Raw genomic sequence first — 26,762 nt, forward strand, 5'->3', positions numbered from 1 at the left:
CAGGTGGAAGAGGACAGTGGGGGTGTCCCTGCTCAGAGTGCTACTACCCATCTCTGACTGGCTTCCCACTTCGCCTTGTGTTCCCAGTGTGCTGTGTCTAGGAGGTGTGGCACAGGACAGAATGCCCTTTGCCTATTGGGGTGCCCCTGGACAAAGGAAGGCGTCTTGGACCACATTCTGCCTGATCTTCTCTCTATCTCCCAGAGCAATTTGACAACCTTAAACTGCTTTTACCATCAATAAATGTGCTGTTCCTTGCTTCTGCTCCTGTGTGGTGTCCTGTTTAGGATAAGTATTCCTCCATAGCTTAGCTGGAAGCCAGTAATGTGCATAGCATTGTAATCCAATGTGTGCATCTGTTTTAATTTCAGAAAGCTAACGTATCCACTGTGATTCATCCTCCAGCTCATCTGCTGCCCTGTTCTTAGGATAGCAAAGTTATGAAAGGGGAGTCTGACCATTTACATTAATCCCTCTGCCCTGCAGTGCTATCCCCTGGAGAGTCAGGTCACAGAGCCTCAAACAAGAGCTTCTGCTTTTGGGATAGCTTATTCGCAGGAAGCTGGCTAATGTATGATTTTCTTTACAAGCTGAGAGGCTGTTGACACCCCAATCTGTCACTGGGCAGCTGATGTGTGGATATAGCCAAATACCATGTTTCTGGTTTTCTGTTTAGTAGCAGCAGTGTCCTTGTGAGCAGAGACAATAAGAGGAAATCTTTGATTATAAAAATGGCAATCTGCTAATGATTTCCATTCCTACTTTCTCTCCTCTCAGAACATCCCCACCTTGGGAAGCGTAGCAATAACCATGGCGCTCCACAACTGTGATGAGGTGGCGGTAGCTGGGTTTGGCTATGACATGAGTTCACCCAATGCACCCCTGCACTACTATGAGACCATCAAGATGTCTGCCATCAAAGAGGTAGGGAGCTCCTGCCAAGCACATCTTCCTGCCAAGCCTGCTGGCCACCCCGACTCCAGAGCCTGACTGGGATGGTGATGTCAACTCACGGCTTTCCGCTATGGGTCAAAACCCAGTTCCACCCGTGCATTTGCCTGTAAAATTCTAGACATTCTCCCAAGCTCAGTGTATGTTAAAAATGGTTATTACTGCTGGGAAAAGTTCTCTGGAATGTGTATATAATGTAGTTCCTTCTTTAAGCAGCAGGGAGAAGATTCACATAAATATTAACTCAAGGGTGAAAGGGAGCAGTTCTACTCTGGGGCTGAAAAGATGTGACCTCTCCTGATTTTTGATCCATTGTATTGCTTCCTAATTCATAGTCTTCTTTCGTGAAATGATTCCCTCTTCAGGCCCTGTGAAACACAGGGAAGGTGAGATCAGCCCCTGCAGGTCTCAGAGGGCTGTTCAACAGCGTGTAACACATCAGGGCTCTGATATAAAGACTGCTCTGGAAAGATAGATACACATTAGAAACATGTTCTGGTACAACAGCATTTTTGGATGAACAAAAGCTCTCATATTGGTATAATGCAGCAGTTAGATGCCTTCAGGTCTGTCCATTTCCTGTACCAAACTAGAGCAAACTTGGGACACTGGTCAAAGCATCTGTAGTGGGAAGGTTTGCTGCTTTTTTCGTAGAGCTCATTTTTTCCCAGCACAAATGTGGGCCAGGGCTAAGATTCCTTCTCCCTCTTCTCTGTCTCCTTGGTAGGGAAACTATCCTACCCCATGCTGTGAAAAGTTGTATTGTTCATGGACAGTAGCTGTCTCCTGGCACTTGGCATTTGTTCACCTCAAGCACTTTACTATTGATCCAGACCAAGAGGGAAGCTGGGAAGTTATGTTTTTCCAAATCACAAGATTGTACGTGTCTTAATACTCTAACAGGCTGCAGGCTGCATGACCCTAGGCACAGTGAGAGGAATTATAAGTCAGTGATTAGTCAGCTTGAGAAATGAGAAGAGTGTGTCTAATTATCAAGAGTAATGAGGCTTTGGAGCAAGCTCTCAGGAGAGGCCAAGAGAACAAACTCAGTTTGGGAAAAGACTGTGAGGTCCCAATATATCAAGGGACTGGACATTGTGGTCCTGAGGTACCTTCTGGGCCTGTGAAATAACCATGGATTTAATCAATCCTGACTGGGAAAGTGAGTGCTCATTTACAGGATTTAAGGAATATGTCCAGAGAGGAAAACTGAATTGAGTCACTATCTACAGAGATAATTTCTGGCGCTTTTTTTACCCCTGAATGGAAAATAGCTGAGGAATATAATTTTTACAGCAGTAGGGGGTGTATAGCCATTGGATTGCCCAGTTCTGGCTCTTCCCTGAGTGTCTGCTTATAACCACTGCCAGAGACCAGACCCTGGGCTCCCCAGTCCCAGGTCTGAGTCAGTACAGCTGGTTCCTTAGTCTTCCAGCAAAGACATGACTACAGCAGGGTGAAAATGGCTGCAGGGGTCTGGATCCAGCAGTGGGTAGAGAGACCATTCATGAAAGTTTTTGCTCTGGTGAATTGACTGTCTTTGGTGGGAAATCACTCTTGCCCAGATTTTGCTTCTGTCTCATAAGAATGTCAGTCAGCTTTTGGATATGGGGACATCCACAGCAGGTATCCCATGGCAAGCTTGTTTCCTAACCTAATAGGTGTCTGTGACCCCAAGGACACCTACACTGGAGCTGACAAGAATGAAGTCTTCTTGCTCTTGATCCTTACAGGAATCAATGGGAAAAGTTGGCAAAAATAGTTGAATAACAGAGTCTCTGGTAGAAGTCACTGGTCCAGATCACTTGGATCTCTGATTTTGGAGACCAACACCCTGCATGGGATCCAAACACCATTGGAAGGCAGCAGGAAGTCACTCTTTGGACATTGTATGTGGTCTTAGGAATAAATGTTGTGTGGCACAGAGCAGTTAGATGAAGATGAACTCGTGAAATGCAACCAGTAAGGTTCTCCTAGAGAGAGCAGTTAGTGTCTGATTTGCCAGGCCTCTGCTGTCTGGAAGCTGTCAGTCAACATGTCCAGGATGTTCTGTATGGAGGTGAGGGACCGTTGAAAGGTTCTGTGAAGCCTCACTAATTCAGATGTCAGTGGATTTGTTTCTGTAGACAGGGCTGTTGTCAAGAGCTCAGTGGGCCAGGGGAGCTGGTTCTAGGAGGAAGGTTTCTGTTGCACTTGAAGGCTGGTTACCTGATATATGTCTGCCCATCTAATCCTCACATCCTCACCCACAGCTCCTCTTACATTTCACTGCTTCGGTACAAGAAAAGCCATCTGTTCCCAAGTATCAATAATTAATGCTCCTCCTGCCTCTGCCCCTCCCAATATGATAAATTGTTTGTGATATTGTGAAATGTGAAGAGCAGAAAGAGGATCACATTTCTTTCTCTCCCATTTAATATTAATGGTACCTGGTAATAGTTAGTCACCTGAGGGTGAAGTTGAAAGGTCAAGGGCATAATGGCTGGGTTGGGTCTTCTGCAGTTGCCCTCAGAGAATGCACAAATAGAGATTTGGTCCACTCCAGACTGGAAGCATCCTACACACCATGCTTGAAGAAAGACCTGCATACAGTTTGCAAACTGTGAGGCTGGCCTGCTCTGGTACCTTGTGCTAAGCATTGCTCTTGGCATTAGTGAAAGAAGACTGACTCAGAACCAAGCTCCACCAAGGTCTTTGTCTGTTCCATCTCCTCAGACACCAAAAGGCCCAGAAGCATCCACAGCATTTTCCTCAGTGTTACTTTCGACCTCTGGGACTGTGTCCAGGTCTAGTTCTTTCTGGTTGTCCTCCACCCTTCAGCATTTACAGGAGCTGCTGAAGTAGGCTATGCCTTGAAATTATGCAAGTATCAACTTTGTCCTCTGGCCTGCAGACCCATGGAGGCTGGAGTGCTCATTCCTGGGCAGGGGAGCAGAGTAGGTTTGCTTAGCCTGCGGTCATCACAGTACTGAAACAACTGTGATGGGATGTAGCTCTTCCACCATAATGAACATCCCAGACAGGAACCCCTGCAGTTTGACCAGGCTGTGGTGTGGCAGAACCTCTGTATCTGAAGGTCAAATCTCTTCACTGACTGCCGAGCTCCTCCAGCATGAATGTCTGAAAATCTTCAGTGTTTAAGCCTAGAGAGCAGCTGCAAGGAAGCACTCCAGCTCCACCCTGAAACCATCACTGTCTTTACAGAGGAAATGTAAACACCAGCAGTGTCCTGGGTCTGGAGGTGCCACATGTTATGTGTGTGGCTTGTGGGACCCTGTGTGGAAACCTGTGACAAGCCCCTTCTCTTGCCTGGTGTCTGCAGGGAAAATGGGCCTGCTGGCAAGGGTGAGTCCTCTCAGCAAGGTGTGTCACTGATTTACACTTGAGGCTGCTTGACATCTCTCTGGACACCCCTGAAGCCCTGTGACTCATCTCCAAGGAATTTGCTCTGATTACATAAAAAAGCCAGGAAAATGAGCTCTCTTGCTCACAGCTGGGCGGAGATGCCTCTCCCATGCCAAGACTGAGGTGATAAAATCTCTGTGGAAATGAATGTGATTTTTCCTGTTGCTCTGTGGGACTGGCAGCTGAATTTCCAAGAGGAGAAGCAGGCAGCCCCAGTCTATAGTTTTGCTTATCCTTTGCTTTCCCCTCAGGAGTAAAATCCCTCAAGGCCCCAGATTGTGCTGGTCTTGCTACAACAAAAGGCAGCTGCCTATGCTGACTCTTCCATGATCTCCTGCTCCTGAGGGCTGAGCAGGCATTTCCTGCTTCAGAGGAAAAGGTTTTGCAAGGAGGCAGATGCTCTGGAGCTGTTACTGGTCAAGGGGAAGTGTGTGATCTTGGGACTCTGGTCAATAGTACAGCTGCAAACACATATGGATTTTCCTATGCCTCTGAATGCTCACGAGAGTAAATTTCTCCAGTTTATTTCTGGATGGCTTCTTTACTCTCTGTCCTGGGTATCTCAGTGTGCTCTGGCCAGAGTATATCCGGCAGAGCTGGTGAAGACCCTTTTCTCTCTCAAGTGTGCTCTGGAGAGCTGGAAACACACTGGTGCAATGCTTTCAGTTTCAGGCTGTGGGCTGGAAAATCAATGTTTGCAGTGCAAAACCGCCCCTCAGTGCCAGCTCTGCTGCCCAGCACCTTCTCCCATCATCTGTCATCTTCTCCCCATTATGGCTGGGGGTGCAGAGTCCCTGGCCTGCACTTTAGCAGTGGAGTTTCCGAGGAGTGTGAAGGCAACCTGCTGTTCTCTGATCTGTTACTGGGTCACCGCTGCCCAGTAGACCCAGTGCTGCTGCATAAACCCTCAAGAGGTTATTTTTCAGCTCTGATCCCATCTCTTTGTTTTAGCTTACAAAATGTAGAATGTCCAAGTGTGTCATCTCAGTTACTGTTTTTGCTATTCCAAATAACTGCAACAGTTTTTGACCCTTGCCTGCTTCTATTAATGCTGTACAGAAAATTATTTGAGTCTTTGCCAAGGTGTCTGCTAACTTGTTTCTGTTTTCATGGCAGTGAATCCATTGGAGCTGGATTTTCATATGCTTTATTGTATTTTTATTTCTTGCTCAGGTCCTGTAATGCTTCCTGCCCAAGCACTCCATAAAAGTGTATTTTTATCACAGGTCACTATCTTCTATTAATGCAGAAGTGTCAGAACCACTGGGAACGAAGGAAAGAAAACATGGAAATGGTGGTGAGGAAAAAGAATAATTTTAAAATAGAGTGAAATAGAAATTATTTAAGGATGGTAAAGTGACTGTTTAAAATAGTAAAAACAGATTTGTAAGGAGCTTATGAAACTGAGAGAGCAGGGGGCTATGCTAAATCATGGGAATGAAGCACAAGACTGGCTCCCAGCATCCCTCCACGTGCTCTTCTCCAGCACACAGCCTTCCCTGGCTATGTGGTCCAGAGGTGAGCTTCAATCTCCTGGTCATTTCTTACAAGAGCAAGAATGTGAGCATAGAGTCACCTTGGATGCCACACAGGGAACACCCCAAGCTGTCTTCTCATACTTGTGGTTGGTAAAAATGGCAAATGCAGGGTTAAAAGCCACCCTTATCCACCCAGAGCCTGTCTGCGGCATTTGTGTCCCATAGCGGAGCTGCTGATGGATCTCCTTTTTACTGGAGAAGCAGATCAAGCGCCAGCACCAATGTTAGAGGTGTCAGCTCCTTTGATACAGCTGTGCCCAGTACCTCAGTGACTCCCTGCCTGACCCGAGGGGGAGGTGCTGCAGCTGCCTTTGATGGCTTCTTTCTGATCCTTGGCTCCGCTTCCCCAGCAGGTCTTTGTGGGATACTGGAGGACACTATCTTGTAACACTTCTTATTCAGCCTGTGTAAGGGCTGTCAGAAGGGCCAGGGGAGGTGGCCTGCAGCATGCAGTGACACACAGCTTTGTCTCTGTCTCTCCCCAACAGCAGCTACCTCTCAGAATAGTCTGCAAACATGGAGTTTGGAGTCTCGACTCATAGAGGCACAAACAATAGTGCTTTATCATAATCTGGGTTCTCTCTGTGAAGCCTTCTTTTGCATTTTAAATCAACGCAACTTGCTTGGGAGGGGGTGGTAGGGCTGCTTCAGACCTCGAAGTACCTTAAAGTTTGCGGTAGCCAAGAAGAAGAACAAAACTCCTTTGAAAGCCGGGCAGATGTCTAGCCTGGTGATTTATAGACTGAAAACACAGCTATTCGAGCCTGGCTGATGAATTGCGATTGCAGTACGAGGAGTGGTACAGACTGAAATGGAGGTCAGCTTTGGAGGGGGAGGTTAGGGGCTGGGGCAGGGGGAACTCTGAAAGGGCAGTGCTTTTTCTTGGGGCCAGCAGTGATGACTGATGAGGTTTATGCATTTTTGACTTTGTTTAAAAGCCACCTGTTTGACAGCATTTTGGCTGAGCAAAGGCCTCACATGCTGTTCCTGTGTGTAAGGACTGTGTGTCTATGTAATAGAAATCTGGAAAAGATTGGTGGAATAGCAGTTATGACCAGAGCACAGGTATTGCCCTGTTCAGTAGGACAGAAGTACAGTAACTCTTGCAGTAACTCTATGTACCAATAGCGGCAAGGCAGGTATGGCTGTAGGATGGACAAAACGACAATTAAGGTTTGGATAATATCTCTGTAGGAAAAGGCAGTAAAATATCTACAGGGGTGGGCTAGAGCCCAGCTGTTCACCCCAGCACTGAACACAGATGTCTGTAGGGGTGCTGGGTGCCACCAGAAATGGCACTGCCATGGATGTACAGTAGGAGCCAGTATGACTGTCAAGAGGAGCGATGAGGTATTCTCAGACACAGTGGCTAGCACAGCTCTTCTCACCAACCATGAGGGCACAAGAAAAGCTATTGGCCTTTCACAGCTGTTTTTAGCATGTATGAAGACCTTGCAGAGGGACATTTTACAAAATTGCCTTTGATCAAGTACCTTCAGGGTTAAATTAAATGGAAAGGCAACAGAAGGGATGATATAACTCAGATTTTGTTTCCAAAAGGAGGGAGCTTAATAAGCAGGTCTGTATATAGACTCAGCAGTGCCGGCGGGGTGCTCAGTGAAATTGGGACACACATGCAGACTCTGACCTCTCTGAATTTAGGCCTAGCCTAAGAGAATGGGCTACTGAAAGCAGATGCACTGAAGAGCTCATGAACTCACTGTAGATTTGAAATCTTGTTTGTGAAAGTACAATAATTATCTGCAAGTCATGTTTGCAGCAAGGGGGAAACTGGCAGAAAAAGGCTGTAGACATAAATTCTGCTTCAAAGTGATGTTAGAAGTAATAGAGGAGTGAGAAGGAGCATCAGGAGACTGCACTCCTGATGGCGGGAAAGAACAGAGATGAAGTGAAAATGGGCAAAAGTCAAGTTCAATTAGATCTTGCAAAGGAAAAGAAACAAAGACTAGACAGTCTCACTGACAAACAAATAATAAGGAAACAAGGAATTACCAGAGCTGGCATTCAGGGAGGTGAAAGAAGGATTAAAGTGGGAACCGCATGAATATATATATTACCTCCATGAGGGTGATATGATAAATGTGAGGGAAAGAGTGGCAGAAAAGTGTGAGAAGTTCACACAAAGAGAAAACTACTGGGTCAGCAGTGAAAGGCAAAAGCTGTTGAAGCTAGTGCACTAGGTGTGAGAGCCCAAGAGATCTCTATTCCACTTTGAACCAATTAAGCTGCAAGTCCAGAGGAGAAGGTCCCCAATAAATCTATCAGGTTACACATGGTTCCACAGGATTAACTTGTAGTGGACATGATACCTCTTTTTTCCTTCTTTTCTGGGGGGCATGGGAGCAAGTGAAGGAAAATAATCCTGTCAAATTCAGACCTCTTAATCTAACCTCAGAGGTACTATTCAGAACTTCAGAGCAGAGTTTAAATGAAAGAATAATTAAATCCTGAAAGCAAACACAACATGGATTTACCAAAAGCAGGTTGCGAAAACTAATTTAATATCTTTATTTGATTAAAAAAAAAATCATTCTTGGGACAGAGGAAGTGTGGTAGCCCAGTCTGTCAGAAGTTAAGTTAAGCGTGTAATACTGTGCTGTGTGAGATAATATTAGTTAAGCTTCAGAAGCCACAGTTTGGTGCAACACCTGTATGTGAATAGTCTCTCTAAAGGAGAACACAAAAAGCAGCCCTGAATGGACAGCTGGGAATTCCTCCACAGGAAGTCACGTTTAGTGTTTGTTTTAATGATTTTTGGCACAGAAGGCAATGGTGTGCAAGTGGAATTTGTGATGAGACAAAACCAGGTGTGGTCAATATAAGAGAGGATCAAAATTCCATCCAGGAAGACCAGAAGCACCTTCAGAACTGGAGTAAAGTGAGTGGCATGAAACCTAAGAGTATAAATGGAAGGTCATACTGTTTGGGGCAATAACAGACATTTTGACTCTAAGCTGGGATAACATTATTTGGCAATGGCAGAGGAGGAAAGTGCTTGGGTAGGTACAAATAAATCACAGGATAATTCAGGCTGCCAAACTGTTACTGTGAAAAAAAAAGACAAATGCAACTCTGGAAAGACTAGAGGAAAGAACTTGTAGAGAGAGGGGGGAATTGCCTCTGCGTGAGGCAATGAGGCCTTTTTTCTAGTTCATGAAAAGTAAATTTGGGATAAGCAGGGACAGAGGCAGCTACTTCTGGGAGATTTCCAGTAGAAGGATGACACTGATTGTTTAACTTGGTAAAATGAAGACTGAGAAGAGATGCAGTTTCTCTCTCTGTATGTATTGAGAATAAACAGGAGCTGAAAGAGTTGTTTGAAATTTAAAGTTGGTGTAAGAATGACTGGGGATAAAGGAGCTGTGCATAAATCTCTAAAGATGAGAAAATGAGGGTACTCAGCCATCCCTTTTATTTCAGTATGTGAGACTCCTAAGGGGGTGCAGGCAGGACAGGGCTGATTTTGGCTGCAGCCACATCCAGGCAATGGATTGGAAGAGGAGGGGGAAACAGTTGCTGAACAAGGCAGGCACTGGTGTCATGGGAGTTGCACTCGTAGGTGAAACTGCAGCTCAGGGGTAGCTGTAAAATACCTGGTATGTGTGGTGACCATGTTGGGAACTGAGCAAGGCTGTGGGTGAGGAAGAATCATGAAAATTAGGCAGCTCTAGGGACAAGGCAATAAAGGTTAAAGACAAAGATAAATTAGCAGTGGTGGAGACTGGAAACCAACTGTTACCAGTGAAGCAGTACTTGCTGCTGCTGTGGTTTCTGTGCAGGTTTTCAGGGAGAAGTGCTGTTGACTTGCAGAAACACAGAGGGTGTAACAGAACTGAGAAACCTCCTGCTTTACAACTTGCTATTTTTCTTGCGTGCATCCCTCATTGACTTCACTCTCTCTGATTTAGCCTTTCTGTATTTTAATTGCAGCATGCTTGATAAGACTAATGTAGTTTGAAGCTGAGGCATTCCCCGATTGTAATTGATTACAGATGCAGAGCTTACCTTCCTCTGGGGTTGTTCTGTGGAACATTTTCTTAGTCTTAAAATATTCTACTTGGCTTCTCTTGAAGCAACAGATGATGTTTTGTGCTTCCTCGTGGAATTGTCAAGATAAAACGGACAGGTGTTTTGAGGCTGATGTATTTGCATAATGCTGAAAGGTGGCTTTAATTCATGACAAATTTTCATCTAACAACTGTGACCAAGTGCTCAGACCTGCTGCCACCTCCCTGAGATGAACAGCCGGACCAGTGCATGTGCTTGCAGAGCAACTCTCCTGCTGCTTCTCTCTCCACTGGAAAGAGCAAACATACACTACTCAGACAGAGACCCAAAGCACATGAAATCCTAGAGTGATCCCCAGAAAACAAGAAGGGTTCTGGAGCCTCCAGTGGCATTCCTGCCATGAGCTCAGACAAGCAGCCTGTTTGTTTGCACAAGTGGAAGCTGCACTGGATGCGAGCAGTGAAGAAGTGAGAGAGCAGAGCCAGCCTGCCGGGTTGCAGGAGCAGCAACAAGAACGTGGAGGTGGGAGTGAGTGCTCCATCACTGTCCTGGTGGGGCAGATTGACAAGAACTGGAGTTTTCTGCTGGTGGTGTGTGCTACCCAGGGTGCAATTTAGAGTGTATACACCCTGAAAACTGTTGGGTTTCAGTGGGTATTTTGTTTCCTTTTGCTGTTGGGGCAGTGGGACTGAGGTGCATGTCTTTCTGTCAGCTTTGAGAAAACTGCTCTGACTCTGCTCCCCCCTGTGCTGCTAGTTCTGGAATGCAGCTTCTTTTGCCTGATTAGCTCTATCAGTGAGGTGAGTGAGTCCCTCTCCTGTAATCAGTAACCTGAGCTGATGTTGAAGACATGCCTCATCCCTCCTGCCTGCCTTGCTCTTGGACCAGGGAGGAGCAGCACTGCACCACGCAACTTAATACTGCTCTTTGGGAGGGTTGAAAGCTTGTCCTTGCCAGGGAACCTCTTATTCTGTGGGCTTACATTAACCACAAAACATTTGAGAGTACTATTGCAAACATCACTAAGATCCATGGTTCAGGTGGGAGGCTGAATTCCCTTTCATGTGATTTTCTGCTTGGAACAAGAAGTTAGTGGCAGTGCCCAAGGTACAGAGCAGCCTGGATGGTTGCTGGACAGAGGTCAGTAGGTCTTGCCAGTAGTTTTGCAGTCAGTGCTAGAGCCAAATCAAACCTGTATCATTCAAAGTTTTATTATCCACCTCCTGTTCTTAAATTCTGGTCCACTTGTACTTTTCAGAAAACAAATTTCCTTTTGCTATCAGATGAGGCACTTGCGCCTAGCCCAAGGTGGCATTTTAAGTGTTTTGAGTTTGCCTAGAAGTGGCTGCCTCCCCATTCATGTCTGTACAAGGAACACAAGCAGGTTGTCCTGGCCAAAACCAGTGTGCTTCTCATACTGTTTGATGAGACTGAGAGGTGTGAAGAAGGGCTCAGACCATGCTATGACATATCAGGTGCATCAGGCTCCTGGTGCTCCAGGTGGGTTTGAATGACAAGCCAAGCCAGATGTGAGTGAATGCACTGAGATCTAGTGTCCCAGCATGGCCTGTGTGCCAGCAGACAGCTGCTGGCTGCCTGTTGTCAGGAGCACACCCACACACTTGGCTGCCTCTACTGGTGCTGAGCCTTCCTAGCAAGGGGCTGTGTTGGCAGAAGAGACGCTGGTGCATGGTGGGGGCCAAGCCCGAGCCCCCCAGCTGACATGCCATATGTGGGACTATTTCCAGCACATTGCGGGATCCTGACTCTCTGGCTGCAAGTGACAGCCACACTCAGCCCTGCTCTCCCAGCTTCCTCTGCTCTGCACCACCATTGTGCTTCCTGCTGCTTTCTGGGATTGATGATTTTTTCCTTTTACAAGCCACCTTTCTTCCCAGTGCCAGATTTCACTCTCTGCTTTTATGTTAGCAGAAGCACTGAGTAGTTTCTGGGCAACATCTTTTCTGTTTGGAGATGGGGTCTTACATGTTCCCAGAGTCCCAAAGAGCACCAGCACAGTTTACCAAGTGTGATCCTGTTCCTGCGACTGGTATACCCTTTGCAGGGTTCAGGTAACGGTGTCATTGGAAGCAGAGGAAGTCAAAGACTTCTGAACACAGGTTACAAGGTAACACCTGCCTGAACTTCCTTTAGCAGCTGTAACTGTCACCATTCCTGTGCACTGAGAGGATGGACGTGATTTGTAAAGGCACAATAGCAGCAACAGAGGTATTGCCAAAGTCTGCTGGAGATCTAGAGAGGGATGTTCAGTCTCTTAGATCTCTTGGCAGCCCGCTGCATGCACATCTTGGCTGGGCCTGTCAGTGCCACACAGCAGTCATGGCTGAGATCTTCTTATCTGAGACAAGGCAGGGCAGGACAAGCAGCAGATGACAGGAGAACCACATGCACATTATGCATGATGTGTACAAACAGTGCTTTCCAGGGAAGTGCCCATGGATCTGCACTGGGTAAACTGGATTTCAGTACCTATGACAGAGTGCCCTCGGTGGGCTCATGGGGATGGTGCTTTGATGGTTTGAGACCATTTCAGGGAGGCTCCTGTAGAGTGATTTTGTCATGGTCCAGATCATATTTGGAGCTCAGATTACCTGCTGACCAGAGCACTGTGCTGGAGACTTGGAATCATTTACTACTGGGATTCTTGTCCTGTTGGGAGATTTAGGGGAAAGTTGCTTTTCCCTGTTCTACCTTAGTCTCCATGGGAAGACAAACCACTTACTGTTGTCATTAAGTGCTTCAATAGTACCAGCACTGAGGAGTGATGGCAGATGCTGTGGTCCTGGTTAAAACCTGCTGCAGGGAATACATCTGGGTAGGCTGACACCAACTATAGCAATCACTGCTTTGAAGTGCCTGCTGGGAGATGTGGCCATTTCATCCTTTACATTGTATTAGTGTAACCTTTACCATGTGATTTCCTCTTGCCAGGGCCAGCAGAGGCAAGAGCCAGCTTTTATGGGGCTGGTCCTTGGGCTTTTGAGCTGCATGTACCACCCTGCATTCCCAGAGACCTCCCTTGGCAGGAAGCTGTGTGTGATGGGCACAACATGTCCTGCCACTGTGTTCTCTGCCAGCGCTGTTGCTCAGCATACGCTACCATCAGTGCTGCACTATTGGACTATTGTGTGTGATAGCTTGGGAGGGTGCTGTAACCAGCTACATCTGCCCAAGTGACCTGGATTGCCCAGATGTCACCATGTCAAAAAAAACTTCACCCAGCCCATGAGGCAACCTTCTACCCTAAGTACATGGGTCTGATCCTACAACTGTATCAGATTTAGATAAGAGAAATCCCTTCATCTGCAAGGGCTCTTCTGTTCTGCAGCGGGGTCTGTCTCCTTGGCAGAATCCACTACTTTGGCCCAGATGGAGTCTCCCACAACATGAGGGACAGGAGCATGCTTGACCAGAGTAATTGCTGATCTCCTGTCTCTCCCATTTCCTTCTAGTCCTGGACGCACAACATCCAGCGGGAGAAGGAGTTTCTGAGAAAGCTGGTGAAAGCCCGAGTCATCACTGACCTAACCAGTGGGATCTGAGTGGCTGCAGCCACTGCCTCCAAGGGAGGAGATGAAGACACATACTACAGCTCTGGGAACAGGCACTGGCAGCCCTCTGCAAGAATCCCACCTCACTGAAGACTCACAGAGATGCCCAGGTGCTCTGGGAAGACCCTCTTGCATTGCCAGTCTGCACAAGGGTTGCATCTGCCACCTCCAGGCCTAGAGCTGTCAGGAGGTGGGCAGGGGACTGATTGAACAGTTCTTGAACTCTGCATCGCAGACAGATCTTCTGTGTCCTGAATTAGACAGGAAAGACTCAGGAGAGAGAAGAAAGGTTTATGAATAATATGATTTGTGCCAAATGGGAGGTGATGCTGCCCCAAGGCAGCAATGCCTGAATGTACAAAAGTATTATTTTTTAAAAGACTCTACTGGAACCATACTAGAAATACCAAGGTAGAAGGCCAAGTCTGCTTGTGCACAGCCCTGCGAAAAGCCCGGCCTCTTCATGTTCCATCTGCGTTGTCACCAGCCTCAGGCCTTTCCCCAGGAAAACAAATACTTCCAAAACTTTGCTGTTGTTGGTGCTGCTATAATTCAAAGGGAGAATAATTGGCTTCCTCTTATTCTCCACTTGGAGCTCCTGAATGGAGATGAGCATGGGTTTGTTTTTCTGCATTTTTCCTTGCTTCCTCCACAGAGGCGGCAACAGCAGCAGCCACCGACTTGGCTGTATTTTTCATAGCCATGTGCTCTGCCTCTGCCCTGACCCCGAGGTGGAGCAGGGAGCCAATGGCTTTCTCCACTTACAGCAGACCCTGCCCACCTTCCCGCTTGTCATGGCACAGAAGAGCCTGCCTTGTTGTGCTCAAGGCTTTCAGGCCTCTTGGTTTGTGCCTGCTGTGCAGGGGCCCCCATGGAGTCCGTGCAGATTGGTGTCACTGTTTCTGGACAGCATCTCTCTGTTTTTGTGTGGGAGGGGAGTAATTTATTCTTTGGAAGGAGGTCAGATCTCAAGCAGAGATCTCAAGCTTTACATTTTGAGAGCAGACCGCTGAAGATGTTTGCTTTATGTTCCAGACTTCATCATGTTCCCACTGTGACCTCAGTGGTGATGAAGCTTCATAGGAACCCTCACCTCTGTTTGGCCCCTGCTCATGCCATTTCCAAGCTCCTTCCGTGCTGCTCTAGCACTGCTGCTCCTCCTGCTCTCAGGAGCACATCCTTCCTTTGCCGTCTTGGTCCCAAGATGCAGTATTTGCACATTTGATTTATATACATATTTCAGAGGAGCTGGAATAAACTGAGCAATGTGGCCAAGTGTGAGGGCAGCAGGGTGGTCTCATCCACCCAGAGAGCAGAAGGAAGGTCACCAAGGGAATGCACAGTTAGAGGTGGAAATCAGCTCCCATGCTCTCCTAGCCTGGAGCAGGCTAGACTGCACCCACAGGCACTGTCCAAGTACCTGGGTGTCCAGGCATCAGCATGCACCCAGCCAGGGCTGAGGTCAGTGAGGGGGGATCCCAGAGGGTTGCAGGTTGGGCGTAGTCCAAGGATTATAGTCTGCCTTACTCTAAGCTAATGGGAGAGTATGGCCCTAGCATGGACAAGGGATGCTCAGAGCAGGGCTCAAATGGCTCCCCTGGGCCACCTCTGCACCTGACGACTTGCAGGGGCTGTGACTTTGGAACTGAGACCCTTAACAAGGTGTGCGGGCGGGCAGGCAGTGACCCAGGCATGGGGCAGAGGAGCATACTGTACAAGAAGAGTTTGAGACTAGGCTGCAGGCAGAGGAAGTTCTCAGGACATGTGGCTGAGTGCTGCTTACAGACCAGTGTGGGATGCTTCCCTCAGGAACCTCTCCTGCGTGCTGTGTCTGTAGCCAAGGAGCTTGCTCAGGGGCAAGTCCTGTACAGCTTCTGGTTGTGACTGCTGATTGCCTTGTCATGTGGGAGCAGCTCAAAGATCATGCCTCTTCTGGGCCACAGAAGGCAGATACTGAGAGGCTCTGGCTTCTCTTTCCACTTCCCATGTCCCTTCCCATCCTTCTGGACTCCCAGCCAGGCAGTCCCTGCTTCCCCAGGGACATGCTTCCCACCAGGACACTCTGTGAGGTTTCCAGCAGGTTTTTGAGAATATACTGTGACAGATATTCCTTTAAAGTCTCCCCCAGTTTCTTTTTCCTTCTCAAGGAGCCCAAGGGACTGGATTTCCATGACTCTCACTGGGCAGCACTCTCTTTGTGTCAGCCTGCACCTGGGACCATCACCTATAGAGTCCCAGTCATGCTGACAGTGGGGTGGTTGGGCTGGACCTGGCTGAGGTTGTGGCTGGGGAAGGGTTGACGCCCACTAAGCTGTCTTGGTGCTTAAACTGAGTCTTTAATCAGCTGCTGTGGGAGCCCTGGGGCAGGGACAGGTGAAGGGCCATGTCCATATGCTACAGTGAGCTGAGATGGCAGACAGTGGGCAGCTGCAGCCAGGAGGAGGAGGAGGGTGGAGAGTCTTCAGTGTCTGTGCTGGGCTTCTCTCCACCCATTGGGGGAAGTACCCCATGGAGGCTTGTGATAGCATTAATTTGATTTCGACTTGTTTATTGAACACTAGAAAGCTACAGGGCACTTATACCTTCCAACTCACTGGCTCCAGGTCCAAAGACAGTGTGGCCCCTGCTCAGCCTTCCTGTCATCCCAGCTCTTCACCATGGCCTGGGACAGGTCCTTTTGGGAATTTGACTCTATAGACCAGGGAGATGATTCGATGCCTTTCCCTTCACCTTAGTGGGGGTCTCCAGGCAGAAATGCCTAGGCTGAATAGATGAGTGCATGGCTCAGGTGACTGTGGTGGGTCAGGACTACCTGCAAGTAGAAGGGGAGAGTGTTTGGGGACCCAAGGCTCCCCTCTAGCTCACTGACACCACAAAGCAGCCCCAAGGCCAGGGCAGTGCACAGCACTGGGTTTCACTCCCAGATGCCATTCCTTTGGCTGCCTCCCTGTGTGCACCTGCAGCCACCTCCTGTTCTCTGAAACACTGCAGTCCTGCCAGCTCGGAGTGGTGCACACGGGTCAGAGCAGGGTCAGTGGGACGGATGTAAGTCTTGGCCTCTCCCTCGCAGTGACTCACCTTGTAAGATCGGAAGGGAGAGCCCAGGGGAATTCTCCACAGCCTAAATATAGAGTGGGGTTGCCTGGTGCCTGTGATGTGCTGCAGTGTAGAAAGGCCACTTGGGTGGCAGTTAACCTGCCCAGGGACACACAGGGAGGTAGGGGCCAGTGCCCACAGCAGGTTTCACTCTGAGTGGTGCAGAGGGCAGATCTGGGGAGCTGCAGAGCAGCTTGCACATGCTGCTCTGGGAGAGGGGGCTGCCAGAGAGCTGCTACTGCTGTGCTAACCACACCATGAGCACAGGCTGCTCACACATTTGTGGTGTGCAGAGCCCACTACCCTGGCATCAGGCTACTGCTGTCAGTTTGCCCCATTAAGGCTGGCCATGCTGTGGCCCCAAGCTCACATGTGCCAAAGGAAAGCACCATGGCCAGGGAGCACGAAGCAACAGCGGGATTCCATTCCCAAGCCCAGTGTCTCTGGGCTTCCAGCATTTTCTTTTCTTGGAGGGAGCAGTGAGGAGGCCCTGCCTGGCCATGCTGTGCTACCCATCAGTGTGAGCACTGCTGAAAGTGGGTGAAGGTATCACGACAGGGCTGTCTGTGTCAAACAGGGACAGTCAGGCTGGGTATGGGCAGCACCAGACACAGGTAAGGGCTTCCAGAGTGCCTGGCAGGGAGGCAGCCACCATGCTGAGCTCCACCAGCATGAGCACAGTGCATGCTGTTGGTCTGAGCGTGCATCACTTGCAGTATTAGAGACGTCCTTCAGTGCAGGAGACCCCTTTGGAGCCACTACCTAGTTTCTCCAGGCACTGGCTCCTCGCACAGCCTGCACAGGGACTTGCAAAGGCCAGTGCGTTCGCTGGTACTGTACCAAGCTGAGATGCAAGAACTCAATGAGTTTTTAAAATTAGCTTTAGTTTCTGCGGGGTTTTTTTATTTCCCCTCTAGGCAGGGAGGGCAAGAGTCTTGCAGGCTTCTCCAAGCCGGCTTGTGTCACGTCAATTCAGTCATATCACAGAAGCAATAAAGCTATCAAACAAGCTTGGCTGGCCTCTTTCTTCTGCTGCCTTGGACATTTTTTATGGGAGGCAGAGGGTTTCCCCTGCTTGGGCTGTCCTCAGCCTGGTTTCACTGCTGTCTCCTCCAGCACAGTAATCCAGCTGCTGGGAGCTGCTGCTGGTCAGTGCCACTCACCTGGTGCCTGGTGCTCGGGACAGGAGAGGGCTGTGCTCCTCCTTGCAGGTGACTTGAGGAGTGGGAGATGGGCTCACTGTTTGGCTGCATTTCATATTGGAAGGCAGAGGTGTTGGAGCTTGTCCTGCTTGGGACAGGCTGCCTGTGGTTCTGCCTGCTCTCTCGGGGACTCCCTGCCAGCAGGGTGACTTCCCGCAAGGGTCACGGCAGCAGTTGGGCTGGGTGCGGCCCTGACAAAGGCAGGTGTCCAGCTAAGTGACCTTCTCACTGCACTGTCCAGGAAGGAAGCAGTTTAGGAGGCCAGGGGCCAAGGCTATGACCAGTTCTGACACCTGCCAAGTCTGAGCAGGAGGAGTGCAATCCCTACAGCAAATCCTGGTGATGCCGTTGAACTCCTGGAGTCACAGGACATGTTGGAGACAGTCTCATCACCTGGAGGAACAGGAATGCTACTTACAGGTGGGTGACTGGTCTGCCAGGCTTCCCAGCTTCTAAACAACAAGAGTAGGTTTCTGCCAGCACCAGTGGGACACCACAGAAGCAACTGGCTTCCTGGTGTGTGTTTGCAAGTTCCAGAGAGGAGACGCTGGAGCTGCTCAAACCCTCCTCTCTTTGCTGCACTTAAAGAGTGGGACCACCACCACCATCAGGCTGGGCCAGCCCCAGAGGTGGCCTATGTCCTGGCCTGGCGTTGAGAGGGCTGAGGAAGGGGAAAGCAGAGAGCCTGGGACCAGGGCACACAGGGCCATTCAGTCAGCTTGGACAAGGAGACTTGTTCAGAGGTATCCCCAAAAGAGCCACATCACCACTGAGATGGGGATGCCTGCGTCACAACTCTCTCCCATGTGTATTTTGTCACACCCAGCCATGGCGTGCGCAGTCCTGCCATCTGGCTGGACTGCATCACCCCCATCCTGCTGTATGCAAAGGTGGCACCTTCAGGGACAAATGCCATGGCAGGCCCCAGCCCTGCAGGGCTCATTCCAGACCAGACAAGGCACTCGAACACCCCAGCATTGGAGTGCAAGGAGCACGGGCTGATGCAGGCAGTGCCAGCACTTGTGATGCCTGGCCCATGCTCAGCAGTCTCCAGAGCAGAGCCAATACCTGTGGGAACCCAAGGGGAAAGAGCAGTGCCTAAATTGAGGTGCAGAGCTGGCACGTGCCATCTCCTGCTGCCACAGTCTTGAGGGGGACAAGGGAGAAGTGCTGATGATAGGACATTAGTGGGGCTGACAGCAGCAGCAGCAGGCTCATGTCTCCTAGGACAAGGGACAAGGGCAGAGGAGGGAACCAGTGTCCCTAGGTGTCTGAGGTGGCAGCCTCAAAGAAGGCACACCTGGAAGAGGACAGAAGCCAGGCTTTGCACAACCATTCATTTCACAGGACTGGGGAGGATACTCTAGGCTCACCTAACCTGTATGGGGTCCCCTGGATACCCTGTGCCATGCCCCACATATCCCCTTGCCCACCACTCTCACACACTCAGTACCTCCTAGCTATGTCCCAGGGACATCAGGACCTGCCCAACCTGCAGGGAAGGTGGGAGGGGTTGGGGTAACCCCTGTGGTGAGCCAGCACTGGGCATCTCCAAGTCATGAGAGCTGTTGATGCAACCCTCCCGTCCTGTGTAGATGCCCTGGTATGGGCAGGGCTGTGGCCAGTCCCAGCCCCATGGGGACAGCCAGTCAACCTGGAAAATGCCACTCACACAGAAATTTCCCAAAAAGGCAGCCGTGTTGGTCTGCAGCCCTGCAAAACAGAGGATCCTGTTCCCTGTCCCCCTGCCCTGGGCTGATTCTCTACCACAGGGATGCTCCAGGGCCTTCAAACCTCTCCTGGGCCAAGGCATCCAAGGGCATCACCTCTGACAGCTCCCATAATGACATCTCAGATGGGAGCAGCCTCAGGCCACGGCCGTGGGGCAGCACAGCCCCATGTCAGAGCCCATGCTTCCACACAGTCTCACTAGCAGGCATGGAGTTACCCATGGCTACAGCTTTGGCGAAGAGGCTTGTACAAGAACCGGGAGGGATAAAGAGGGACCAGGGCCATGCGGTGCCGCTCTAGGGTAGGGACAGCAAGTCCGGGCCGCCGTCCCTGCTCCCGGTGGTGGGGACGGCTTAGTGGGCGTCCGCACACTCCCTGGCAGGTGATGCTGCAGGAGGACGCGGGAGTTGTCACCCCCGAGCTGGATAATCCGAGGAGATGAGAGCAGGGGAGGCGGCAGCTCCGCAGGTGTCTGCAGGCGCGGGCGCCCGTCCCCGCTGCGGGGCCTGGACTGCTGGGCGACTGGGAGGCGCTCAAGGCCACGCGGGGTGCCCGGGGCAGACCCCACGGGCGACCCGGGTCCGGGCGTGCAGCCGCTGCATAGCCGGCGACCGAGTCGCTGGCCCCGCTCCAGCTGGGGAGTTGCATAAGCGCGGGGAGCTGCGCCGAGGCGGCGGAGAGCCGCCGGGGCAGGTGACACGGCCGGTGGCACCCCGGGGCGCGCAGCCCGCCCGGGGGCCCTCGGACCTCGCGGCCATGGGGGCCGGCCCCGGGAGGCTCGCCCGTCCCGGGAGGCGTCCCGGTGACCGGCGCCGGCCAGAGGAGCACGTGTGAAGCGGGGCCGAGCGGAGGCGGCCCTGGGATTTGGCACGTTCGCAAGGAGCACTCGAGAGCCCCGGGATGGACGCGGAGGGCCTCGAGCGGTGACGTAAGGACTCGCACGGACTCGGCTCGACTCGCCAGCCGGCCCCCATGTCCCCCGGGCCAGCGGCGGCCCCGGCGGAGGGAGGCAGGGCGGCGGCAGAGGTAAGGAGCCCGCCGGCGGGCGGTCCCGCTGGGGAGGACCAGGGCGCGGGGCGCGGGGCGCGGGGCGCGGGCGGGCGGGCGGGGAGACCGGGCTCCTCCTCCGGCGCTGCCGGACGCGGGCGCCAGGCGCACCAGTGTTCCGCGGCGGCTCGGGGTGCGTGGGACGCCGGCCGGTCCCGGCGCGGCCGGGCGCTGCCGAGATGGCCCCGACCCTGCCCGCCAACCCATCCCTGCCGAGTCCCCACGTGAGCGGCTCTGCGCTCCGACGCCGGGCGTGGGGTCCCCGTGGGCGCTCCGACGCCGGGCGTGGTGTCCCCGTGGGCCTCTGCTCCCGGAGCGCTCCGGGAAGGACTGAACGCTTCCCCAGGGGCGTTCATGTGTCCGTCCTGCCAGAGCTGTGTCGGGGCTGTCGGGGCAGGGAGCCCCGCTCACGGTACAGCCGGGCGGCCGGGCTGCGAGTCCACCTGCCCGTCCGCCTGCGCAGGGGTCGGACGACGTGCAGGTGGCGGTAGCGGGGATCGGGTGCCGCCGGGGGTCCCGGTGCCCTTCCCGGCGTGTGCGAGTTTCCGTGGGAGCTCGGGGGTGGTGCGGGTCCCGGCAGGAACCGGTGCTGAAGCGTGTGCGGCTGCGGTTCCTGCGGCTGGCGCGGTCCCTTTGCCATCCTGCTCCCAGGGCGGTCCCGGCGCCTGTGCAGGTTGGAGTCCCGGTGCCGCTGCGATGTGGGTTGGGATGGGATGCCGGCTGGTATCCTGGTGCCAGTGCGAATCGGGGTCCCGGTGTCGGTGCCGGTGCCCGCCCCACCGGTCAGGTGACGGCGGCTGGAATTTGACACCGGTAGCGGCGACGGGAGCAGGATGGAGCCGTCGCTGCCCCGCACTGTTCGTCCGCCCTCCGCCGCTGGCACCGCACCGCGAGGCGCACCGGTATTGGGACCCGCACCCCAAGGCGCAGCGGGAGCGGCACCGGGAGCAGCGGCGGGAGTCGGTGCCGGCGGGGCAGCGCCGGCCCCCGCCAGCGCCCCGCCCCGGCGCGGCGGCGGCGGGCGGCGGGGGGCGGCGGGGAGCGGAGGCGATGCGGGGCAGCGGCGGCCCGGGGGATGGTCCCCGCCGCGGGCACGGTGAGTGCGGGCAGGGGCGGCGGGTGATCGCGCCTGCCCCAGCCTGCCGGCAGCCCCGAACCTCGGCGGTGGCTCGTAGCGGGACTGCGGGAGGTTACGGGGGGAACTCACTTCGCCGCTCACCCCTCGGCAATACCCGGGGTGCCGAGCCCGGCCCGGCAGCGGGAAGCTCTCGGGGCCGCGGCGGGGGACGAGGTTTCCTGCTCGAGCAGGGAAAGAGGTGGGACCCCGCTGCAGACGCCCGGGGAGCACAGGGGCGGACTCTGTCGCCTCTTCCCTGGTCTCCTGCCCGGCTGGGCACGTCGGACAGGTCTGTGCCACGGCTGTCCGGGCGGTGGCCCGGTGAGAGCCACGGGGCGGGGCTGCCCGGCGCCCCCCGGCTCTGCTGTCCCCGGGCTCGGGCCGAGTTTGGTCTCACCCGTGTGCCCCTCGTGTCCCTCGCCGGGCCTCTAAAGGCTTTGCGGGGCGGGTGCCCGCTCCGTATCATATGTGGGGTTGATGCCTTACCCCCCATCACTTCTGCCAGGGACAGCGCGGAGAGACGCTGGGCAGGTGCCCACGAGGATCTCCGGCCACCCCCCGCACTTCCAGGGGAGACCCGAGGCTCCAAGGCAGGCACGGCCACTCCATGAGCTAAGACCCTCACGCCGGGGCTTGTGGCACCCGCTGGCCACGCGTGGATGCACTTCGCGGGTGTCTGCTGCCTCCCGCGGGAGACTGATGCAGCCATGGGGCACTCGTTCCCGGCGCCCCATGCACGGCACGTCGGGCTCTGCACGGGTGGGTGTGTGCTGGCCTGCGTAGGGAGTTACCCCAGCACGCTGCTGCTTAACCCCAGACGGGGGACACAGATGCGAAGGGCCAAGAAGAAGATTCTCCCTTGCATGGGCCCGGTTCTGACCCTTAAAAACCCTCCTATGCCTGTGGATCTCGCGGCTGGATTCTGACAGCCGTCGTAGGGGCAGACCCCAGCCAGATAAATCCTCCTGTACGGGACGTGGGGGTATGCGGAGGGTGTGCTTGTCTCAGCCCCGCCCGCGCTGAGGGAAAAGCAAGTGCCGAATGGGGCTGCGGGGCCAGGGTGGGCTGCGGTCCTACGCGTTCGGGGAGCTACCCCCGAGGACGGGGCCCCATGTCTGCGGAGGCACTGGTGTAGCACGTACGTCGCTCCGGCTCCGGGGCTCCCGGTGGCGGCGGGAGGCTGCCCTCGTCCGGCGCCCCGCCGGCAGCACTCGCGCCGCAGAGCCCGAGGCTGTGCTGCCGCCGGACGGGAGAAGTCTGAACTGCACTCGCTGCTCTGTGCCGTCCCGCCGGGATGTTGGAGCGGAGGGGCTGCGGCGGGGCAGCCGGGAGCGGGGACCGGGGTGGTCCGTCCCCTGCCAGCAGGGCGCAGCGACCCTTGCCTTGTACCTCCGGGGGTGCCGGCCTGGGAAAACCATGACCTGGCGGCAGCGGCTGGCATGGGGCCACGGGCCACCACGGGAGCGACGTGCAGCGTTGAGCTGTGCTTGGCCAGGCTGTGGCGGCTCGCGGGGAGGGGCGGGGGCGGGGGGGGGGCGGGGGGGGGGCGGGGGGCATGGGAGCCCTGCCGGCACCAGAGACAGATCCCGCTTGGTGCACAGCCCCCGGAGGAGGCGTGTGGACCTGTCAGCGTCCATCACTGCCCCTTAACTCAGTGTAGCCAGTGCAGGGTGGCATCAGATACGACAGTCGGGGCTTAGGGACCATCCCCTGAGATGCTGAAGAGACTAGAGGAAATTGTTTTTATTTCTTGTCCCAGCGGTGCCCAGCCATGTCCTTTCTTTTTTTGGTGTTTTTTTTTTTGTTGTTGTTGGTTTGGTTTGTTTGGGGTTTTTTTGGTTTTTGGGGGGGTTTTTTTGTTTGGTTGTTGGGTTTTTTGTTGGTTTTTTTTGTCACAAGTTCTCTCCTTAGCGTGTCCTCACTTTGCTATGGAAGCAACTGGGACATGCTGGGACAAAGTCATAGAGTGGATGGGGAAACTCACTAGGCTCCAAGGGGACAGTGCTGTCCCAAGAGACAGGGGATGCAACAGATAGGCCAAGTGTACAAGCCCCTTTGGGATCCACTTCTAGGGTATCCTGGTTTTGGACACTGGGTCACAGGGGCCTCCCTGCACTGGAGAGGGGGAGCTGGGGAGGGAGGCAAACATGTGGCTGCAGCAGGGGCTGCCCCAGCACATCCTGGGGGGGTATCACTTCCTGAGACTATGGTTGCTGCTTTGCTGGGATCCTGCACAGCAGGGACCCAGTTCCCCTCTGTGTGTCAGAGCAGCGGACACCAAGCAGTGGTGTTAGGGTGAATGACTACAGTGAGCTCAACATGATGATCCACACCCCGCCATGTACCCGTGGGATCTGCCCACCTGTCCTGACCCTTGGGGCTCCACTCATCTAGGTTGCTCTGGCATTGCGTGTCCCAGCTCGGCACAGGCAGTGAGCTGGGGAGCCAGCACAGGGCTGAAGGGTGGCTGCACCCGAGGATCCTGCACTAATGGATTTGGAGTTTCCAAGGTCAGGCTCCCACTACAAGCAAGAAAAACATTCCCAGGGAAGGGCCATGGGAAAGGGCCCCCCCTCGGCAGCACTCCCAGCCCCAGCCACTGCCTCACAGCTCAGCCTGGCATCCCAGGCCTCTTGCACAAGGAGGTGACTGCATTTCCCCTGAGGAGAGGTGCGGGACAAAAGCTGGGTTGCCCCCGTTGCCCAGGGTGTGCAGTGTGGTGAGGGTGTCTGGCTGTGCCAAGAGAGGAGAGGGGTGGGGATGGGTCATGCATGGGGTGCAGAAGGTGTCATGGAGTTCTGGGGAACAATGGAGGGAATTGTATGCTTGGTGAAGGCGGGGGGAGGCATGTGCCCACTTCCAGCCAGCCAGGTTGATACTCATCCTATCCCTGCTGGGTGGGCACTGACCCAAACCTCTGCACTTGCAGCAAGCATGGAGCAGCAACAGAGGCCATCAGAGCCAAGACCTGCAGGACCTGCCACCCACATGCAGCCCAAGGTGAGCCCAGGTCTGTCTGGCTGCAATGGCCAGGACCACACCTCTGCATCTCCACCTGTCCCCAGCTCATCCCAGGTGTGGCCACTGTGGATGGGGCTCACCCTGTTGTGCTGTGCTTTTTCACAGGAGGGGACACTGTGGGGGCTCCTCACTATCCTGTCACTGCTGGCTGGGCTGGCCACAGGCACCCTGCAAGCACCGCACTGCAACGAGACGCTGGACACAGCCCCTACACCACAGGGCATGGCCACTACCAGCCCGTCTGTGGAGGAGGGTGTGGAGGTGCCACTTGCTGCTGCCTGGAGCCAGCTATACGGTGCGTGTTGGGACAGGACCCCAGCCTGGGCCCAGTAGCCCTGCACATGAGGCATGGTGAGGTTGGGAGCTGCTGTGGGGAGCCCCAGCCTGTGTGGGGCTGTGGCTGCACTTTGGAGTTGGGCTGAAGGGGGCCCTGTGCTTCATGATGGGGATGGTGGGGGGGCCTTAGAGATGAGATGGTTCTTGACTGGGCACGCACTCACTCCACTGCTCTCGGGCACCCAGCCAGTGCCATAGTGGGTGGTCAGGAGGGATCTGTAGGTCACAGCAGGACAGGCAGGCTCAGCAGACCCAGGAGGACGATGGGTGTGGGATGTGTTCTGATGGTGCCATCTCCTCCGTGTACAGGGGAAAATGCGACAACAGGTGGCCCAGGTGCCACAGAGTTGGCAGAGGACCTGCTGCTTCGTGCTGAGCGCTCACCACCAGGTGCTGGCAAAGCCAAGAAGTGGGCGCGCAAAGCCCGTGGACGCAACTGCCACATCCGCAACCTGATGGTGAAGGTGCGTGACCTGGGCCTGGGCTTCAACTCGGACGAGATCGTGCTCTTCAAGTACTGCAGTGGGTCCTGTCACCGGGCACGCAGCAACTATGACTTGACTCTGGGCAGCCTGCTGCGGCAGCAGCTCATCACCCCAGGGCCACAGGAGCGGGTCCTCAGCCATCCCTGCTGTCGACCCACCCGCTATGAGGCTGTTTCCTTCATGGATGTGGAGAACACATGGCAGACAGTGGAGAAGCTCTCAGCAGCCGAGTGCAGCTGTATTGGCTGAGGCCCCAGCTCGACACATGCCGGCAGACTCCGGCTTGCCACATGTAGTGGCACTGGCACTCAGAGGAAGGGACTGGCAGAGGCTGGTGTCTCTGTTTTTATGTGGCCACAAAGAACTGAGGTGAGAAGGAGCCATGACTGGGGTGTGGGCAGCCAAGCCCCCTCCTGCTCAGTGCCAAGCAGCTGGTGCTGTCAGCTACATGGGGTCCTGCCCAGGGGCACTGCAGCTCAGCCCTGAGAGAGCAGCCGAGGGGAATATGGACCATCCCCACTGCTCCCTGGCTGGTCTGCCAGCCCAGTGTCCACCAGCAGCACTCCTCCACCCCTGCTTTAGGAGAGCTGGGGTCAGACATCACCCCAAGCTTCAGAGGGGGCAAAACCTCCCTGTCCCCTAGGCACCCTATGGTCAGCAGTGGCTGGAGCTGCCCTGCAGAGAAGGGGTGTCCCTGAGGACCAGAGTGCAGTGGGGCCAACTTGCACCAGTGCTGGGTGGGGGACCTGCACCTGGACCAGCAGCAGCCCCTGGTGTTCTGCAGTGTGGTGGGTCACAGGCACCCAGTGGGACCCCCACCCCTCCCTGGCTCCCAGGGAAGTGACAGGCCCCCCCCAATTGTCCCCAGGTGCTGCGGCACTAAACTATTTATTACTCTAAATTATTTATTTATTGTTCTTGAGCGGCAGCTCCTATTTATGACTTTGGGCCTCCGGGGGCCAGGTGTAATTTACCCCCAGCGGTGCAGTGAAGCCCTGGGCAGTGCCCCCAGCCCCCCTTTTCTATTATTTGTAAAATTTGAGGGATAAAGTCTATTTTTGTACAGTCGCCTTTTCCTGTAGCAATAAAGCGATGGGCTGCGCGTCCAACCCCTGCGTGTGCCCGTGGTGGGAACGGGGGAGGGAGTGCCCCAGCGGAGGCAGCGGGAGGGTGGGAGCGGTGCTGCGCGGGGCTCCCGCCGGCTCCGCCCGCCTCGTGAGCGGTGCCCGGTG

The 26,762-nt window shown here is 53.9% G+C and overlaps 2 protein-coding genes across 10 annotated transcripts in view; both read left to right on the forward strand.

Moving 5' to 3' along the window:
• ST3GAL3 (ST3 beta-galactoside alpha-2,3-sialyltransferase 3) overlaps nucleotides 1–17,601 on the forward strand; it is a 176,749-nt gene extending 159,148 nt beyond the window's left edge. For 6 of the 7 annotated variants that reach the window (XM_071564552.1, XM_071564550.1, XM_071564555.1 and 3 more), the window contains 2 exons: nucleotides 778–924; nucleotides 13,397–17,601. In XM_071564552.1, coding sequence (XP_071420653.1) covers nucleotides 778–924; nucleotides 13,397–13,486 — 237 coding nt within the window. In that variant the 3' untranslated portion in view covers nucleotides 13,487–17,601. The remainder of the gene's footprint in view (nucleotides 1–777; nucleotides 925–13,396) is intronic. The other variant, XM_071564556.1, reaches the window with a different exon arrangement.
• Nucleotides 17,602–20,388: 2,787 nt separating this feature from the next.
• Nucleotides 20,389–26,606, forward strand: ARTN (artemin). 3 transcript variants are annotated; one of them, XM_071565086.1, is made up of 4 exons: nucleotides 20,389–20,550; nucleotides 24,618–24,688; nucleotides 24,815–25,004; nucleotides 25,355–26,606. In XM_071565086.1, exons 2-4 carry the CDS (start codon nucleotides 24,623–24,625, stop codon nucleotides 25,777–25,779), a joined length of 681 nt encoding a protein of 226 aa, XP_071421187.1. In that variant the 5' UTR covers nucleotides 20,389–20,550; nucleotides 24,618–24,622; the 3' UTR covers nucleotides 25,780–26,606. The 3 variants fall into 3 exon arrangements, with proteins under 3 accessions (XP_071421187.1, XP_071421186.1, XP_071421185.1); XM_071565085.1 differs by lacking the exon at nucleotides 20,389–20,550 and adding an exon at nucleotides 21,622–21,667; XM_071565084.1 differs by lacking the exon at nucleotides 20,389–20,550 and having other exon boundaries at nucleotides 23,254–24,688.
• The last annotated feature ends 156 nt before the right edge of the window (nucleotides 26,607–26,762 follow it).

This window comes from Pithys albifrons, chromosome 10 (assembly GCF_047495875.1).
Source record: "Pithys albifrons albifrons isolate INPA30051 chromosome 10, PitAlb_v1, whole genome shotgun sequence".
In the NCBI taxonomy this organism is placed as follows: Eukaryota; Metazoa; Chordata; class Aves; order Passeriformes; family Thamnophilidae; genus Pithys; species Pithys albifrons.

What these genes read in the sequence shown, in the direction of transcription:
- ARTN (XM_071565084.1), top strand. Translation starts at nt 24,449, where the DNA reads ATGGGTCATGCATGGGGTGCAGAAGGTGTCATGGAGTTCTGGGGAACA. An exon ending in CCACCCACATGCAGCCCAAG is followed by an intron (nt 24,689 to 24,814) that starts GTGAGCCCAGGT and finishes GCTTTTTCACAG; the next exon opens with GAGGGGACACTGTGGGGGCT. An exon ending in TGCCTGGAGCCAGCTATACG is followed by an intron (nt 25,005 to 25,354) that starts GTGCGTGTTGGG and finishes CTCCGTGTACAG; the next exon opens with GGGAAAATGCGACAACAGGT.